Raw genomic sequence first — 5,843 nt, forward strand, 5'->3', positions numbered from 1 at the left:
TTCAATGTAGATGGTCCTTCAGCTCACAGCTACCCTGTTCAATGTAGATGGTTCTTCAGCTCACAGCTACCCTGTTCAATGTAGATGGTCCTTCAGCTCACATCTACCCTGTTCAATGTAGATGGTCCTTCAGCTCACAGCTACCCTGTTCAATGTAGATGGTCCTTCAGCTCACATCTACCCTGTTCAATGTAGATGGTCCTTCAGCTCACAGCTACCCTGTTCAATGTAGATGGTCCTTCAGCTCACAGCTACCCTGTTCAATGTAGATGGTCCTTCAGCTCACAGCTACCCTGTTCAATGTAGATGGTCCTTCAGCTCACAGCTACCCTGTTCAATGTAGATGGTCCTTCAGCTCACATCTACCCTGTTCAATGTAGATGGTCCTTCAGCTCACAGCTACCCTGTTCAATGTAGATGGTCCTTCAGCTCACAGCTACCCTGTTCAATGTAGATGGTCCTTCAGCTCACAGCTACCCTGTTCAATGTAGATGGTCCTTCAGCTCACAGCTACCCTGTTCAATGTAGATGGTCCTTCAGCTCACAGCTACCCTGTTCAATGTAGATGGTCCTTCAGCTCACAGCTACCCTGTTCAATGTAGATGGTCCTTCAGCTCACAGCTACCCTGTTCAATGTAGATGGTTCTTCAGCTCACAGCTACCCTGTTCAATGTAGATGGTCCTTCAGCTCACAGCTACCCTGTTCAATGTAGATGGTCCTTCAGCTCACAGCTACCCTGTTCAATGTAGATGGTCCTTCAGCTCACAGCTACCCTGTTCAATGTAGATGGTCCTTCAGCTCACAGCTACCCTGTTCAATGTAGATGGTTCTTCAGCTCACAGCTACCCTGTTCAATGTAGATGGTTCTTCAGCTCACAGCTACCCTGTTCAATGTAGATGGTCCTTCAGCTCACAGCTACCCTGTTCAATGTAGATGGTCCTTCAGCTCACAGCTACCCTGTTCAATGTAGATGGTCCTTCAGCTCACAGCTACCCTGTTCAATGTAGATGGTCCTTCAGCTCACAGCTACCCTGTTCAATGTAGATGGTCCTTCAGCTCACAGCTACCCTGTTCAATGTAGATGGTTCCTTCAGCTCACAGCTACCCTGTTCAATGTAGATGGTCCTTCAGCTCACATCTACCCTGTTCAATGTAGATGGTCCTTCAGCTCACAGCTACCCTGTTCAATGTAGATGGTCCTTCAGCTCACATCTACCCTGTTCAATGTAGATGGTCCTTCAGCTCACAGCTACCCTGTTCAATGTAGATGGTCCTTCAGCTCACAGCTACCCTGTTCAATGTAGATGGTCCTTCAGCTCACAGGACTACCCTGTTCAATGTAGATGGTCTCTTCAGCTCACAGCTACCCTGTTCAATGTAGATGGTCCTTCAGCTCACATCTACCCTGTTCAATGTAGATGGTCCTTCAGCTCACAGCTACCCTGTTCAATGTAGATGGTCCTTCAGCTCACAGCTACCCTGTTCAATGTAGATGGTCCTTCAGCTCACAGCTACCCTGTTCAATGTAGATGGTCCTTCAGCTCACAGCTACCCTGTTCAATGTAGATGGTCCTTCAGCTCACAGCTACCCTGTTCAATGTAGATGGTCCTTCAGCTCACAGCTACCCTGTTCAATGTAGATGGTCCTTCAGCTCACAGCTACCCTGTTCAATGTAGATGGTCCTTCAGCTCACAGCTACCCTGTTCAATGTAGATGGTCCTTCAGCTCACAGCTACCCTGTTCAATGTAGATGGTCCTTCAGCTCACAGCTACCCTGTTCAATGTAGATGGTCCTTCAGCTCACAGCTACCCTGTTCAATGTAGATGGTCCTTCAGCTCACAGCTACCCTGTTCAATGTAGATGGTCCTTCAGCTCACAGCTACCCTGTTCAATGTAGATGGTCCTTCAGCTCACAGCTACCCTGTTCAATGTAGATGGTCCTTCAGCTCACAGCTACCCTGTTCAATGTAGATGGTCCTTCAGCTCACAGCTACCCTGTTCAATGTAGATGGTCCTTCAGCTCAGGCTACAGCTACCCTGTCAATGTAGATGGTCCTTCAGCTCACAGCTACCCTGTTCAATGTAGATGGTCCTTCAGCTCACAGCTACCCTGTTCAATGTAGATGGTCCTTCAGCTCACAGCTACCCTGTTCAATGTAGATGGTCCTTCAGCTCACAGCTACCCTGTTCAATGTAGATGGTCCTTCAGCTCACAGCTACCCTGTTCAATGTAGATGGTCCTTCAGCTCACAGCTACCCTGTACAATGTAGATGGTCCTTCAGCTCACAGCTACCCTGTTCAATGTAGATGCTTGTTTTAACAGATCACCAACTTTTTGTTTCGTTTGTAGACTAAGATTTATTGACGTTGTTTTTTCTCTCCTCTGCAGCCCTTTCTATGGAGAGGACTTTTATTGTGAAATCCCCCGTAGTTTCCGCCATCTGTCCTTCTACATCTTCGACAGGGACGTGTTCAGGAGGGACTCCAGCATCGGTGAGTAACGCCTGATCCTATTGGTCCAACAGACCATGTCAAACTCACCTCTCGTCCACTACGGCTCCTGTGACACCGCTCCCTGCTTCTCTTCTTGTGATTGGACGGCTCTGCTGATGAAACCCTAACAGGAAACGTCTGATTGGCGTTCCCACTTCCGGGTTTTCAGATGAAAAGGAAGCTAGGTTGAATTAGCCGTATCCCTGAAAACCGGTTGTTGGCAACTCCGCTAAGCTTAATGAGACACAGGTGTTTAACGGTCTGTTTAGGCTGTGATTGGCTGTGCTGCGTTGGTTCCCATGGTAACAGGCACAAGGAGGCTGTGGGAACAGACAGTTCATCATTGTTCTGATGCAGCTTTCAGCTCAACAGCCAAACAAACAAACTGTTTTTCTGCAGGTCTGCAGTATTCTGAGAGAGAGAGAGAGGGAGAGAGAGAGAGAGAGAGAGAGAGAGAGAGAGAGGGAGAGAGAGGGAGGGGGGAGAGAGAGAGAGACAGAGACAGAGACAGAGAGAGACAGAGAGAGAGAGAGACAGAGAGAGACAGAGAGAGAGAGACAGAGACAGAGACAGAGAGACAGAGAGAGAGAGTCTGTCTGTGCTGTCTGTCTGTCTGTCTGTCTGTCTGTCTGCTGCTGTCTGTCTGTCTGTCTGTCTGTCTGTCTGTTGTGATTAGTTGACTGCAGCTCTAATTGTGCTCTGACACCAGGTGTGCGAACATGTGTGTGTTGTACCTAATTTTGCTGTGTGCGCGCGCGCGCGCGTGTGTGTGTGTGTGTGTGTGTGTGTGTGTGTGTGTGTGTGTGTGTGTGTGTGTGTGTGTGTGTGTGTGTGTGTGTGTGTGTGTGTGTAGGTAAGGTAGCAGTGAAGAAGGAGGACCTCCAGAGGTATCATGGTAAAGACACCTGGTTCCCTCTGCAACACGTCAGCGCAGACTCAGAGGTTCAGGTCTGTACGAGCACACACACACACACACACACACACACACACACACACACACACACACACACACACACACACACACACACACACACACACACACACACACACACACACACAGTGTACAGTTCATACTACGTTGACACCCCCATCACTATTCAGTTTATTCCACATTGACCCCCCATCACCATACAGTTTATTCCACATTGACCCCCCATCACCATACAGTTTATTCTACATTGACCCCCCCAAAACAGTTTATTCCACATTGACCCCCCCCCCATCATCATACAGTTTATTCCACATTGACCCTCCCCCATCACCATACAGGTTATTCCACATTGACCTCCCCATCACCATACAGTTTATTCCACATTGACCCCCCCATCACCATACAGTTTATTCCACATTGACCCCCCCATCACCAAACAGGTTATTCCACATTGACCCCCCCATCACCATACAGTTTATTCCACATTGACCCTCCCCCATCACCATACAGGTTATTCCACATTGACCTCCCCATCACCATACAGTTTATTCCACATTGACCCCCCCATCACCATACAGTTTATTCCACATTGACCCCCCCATCACCAAACAGGTTATTCCACATTGACCCCCCCATCACCATACAGTTTATTCCACATTGACCCCCCCATCACCAAACAGGTTATTCCACATTGACCTCCCCATCACCATACAGTTTATTCCACATTGACCCTCCCCCATCACCATACAGGTTATTCCACATTGACCTCCCCATCACCATACAGTTTATTCCACATTGACCCCCCCATCACCATACAGTTTATTCCACATTGACCCCCCCATCACCATACAGGTTATTCCACATTGACCCCCCATCACCATACAGGTTATTCCACATTGACCTCCCCATCACCATACAGTTTATTCCACATTGACCCCCCCATCACCATACAGTTTATTCCACATTGACCCCCCATCACCATACAGTTTATTCCACATTGACCCCCCCATCACCATACAGTTCATACTACATTGCCGCTCCCCCATCACCATACAGTTTATTCCACATTGACCCCCCCAAATTGTTTATTCCACATTGACCCCCCATCACCATACAGTTTATTCCACATTGACCCCCCCAAATTGTTTATTCCACATTGACCCCCCATCACCATACAGTTTATTCCACATTGACCCCCCCATCACCATACAGTTTATTCCACATTGACCCCCCCAAAACAGTTTATTCCACATTGACCCCCCCATCACCATACAGTTTATTCCACATTGACCCCCCCCATCACCATACAGTTCATACTACATTGACCCTCCCCCATCACCATACAGTTTATTCCACATTGACCCCCCCATCACCATACAGTTTATTCCACATTGACCCCCCCATCACCATACAGTTTATTCCACATTGACCCCCCCATCACCAAACACTTCATACTACATTGACCCCCCCCCATCACCATACAGTTTATTCCACATTGACCCCCCCAAATTGTTTATTCCACATTGACCCCCCCATCGCCATACAGTTTATTCCACATTGACCCCCCATCACCATACAGTTCATTCCACATTGACCCCCCCATCACCATACAGTTTATTCCACATTGACCCCCCCATCACATACAGTTTATTCCACATTGACCCCCCATCACCATACAGTTCATTCCACATTGACCCCCCCATCACCATACAGTTTATTCCACATTGACCCCCCCATCACCATACAGTTTATTCCACATTGACCCCCCCCATCACCATACAGTTCATTCCACATTGACCCCCCATCACCATACAGTTCATTCCACATTGACCCCCATCACCATACAGTTTATTCCACATTGACCCCCCATACAGTTTATTCCACATTGACCCCCCATCACCATACAGTTTATTCCACATTGACCCCCCATCACCATACAGTTTATTCCACATTGACCCCCCCATCACCATACAGTTTATTCCACATTGACCCCATCACCATACAGTTTATTCCACATTGACCCCCCATCACCATACAGTTTATTCCACATTGACCCCCCATACAGTTTATTCCACATTGACCCCCCATACAGTTTATTCCACATTGACCCCCCATCACCATACAGTTTATTCCACATTGACCCCCCATACAGTTTATTCCACATTGACCCCCCATACAGTTTATTCCACATTGACCCCCATACAGTTTACTCCACATTGACCCCCCATCACCATACAGTTTATTCCACATTGACCCCCCATACAGTTTATTCCACATTGACCCCCCATACAGTTTATTCCACATTGACCCCCCATCACCATACAGTTTATTCCACATTGACCCCCATACAGTTTACTCCACATTGACCCCCCCGCGCCCCGCAGTTCATATAGGCATTTCTGCAGGTGTGTGTG

At 47.9% G+C, this 5,843-nt stretch overlaps 1 protein-coding gene across 1 annotated transcript in view; it reads left to right on the top strand.

Moving 5' to 3' along the window:
• The window catches only part of rasa3 (RAS p21 protein activator 3), a gene marked incomplete in the record, with an annotated part of 130,585 nt that overhangs the window by 61,932 nt on the left and 62,810 nt on the right, over positions 1-5,843 (top strand). The window contains 2 exon segments of the mRNA XM_071331001.1: positions 2,395-2,498; positions 3,352-3,446. Coding sequence (XP_071187102.1) covers positions 2,395-2,498; positions 3,352-3,446 — 199 coding nt within the window.

Source organism: Salvelinus alpinus, chromosome 10 (assembly GCF_045679555.1).
Source record: "Salvelinus alpinus chromosome 10, SLU_Salpinus.1, whole genome shotgun sequence".
Taxonomy (NCBI): Eukaryota; Metazoa; Chordata; class Actinopteri; order Salmoniformes; family Salmonidae; genus Salvelinus; species Salvelinus alpinus.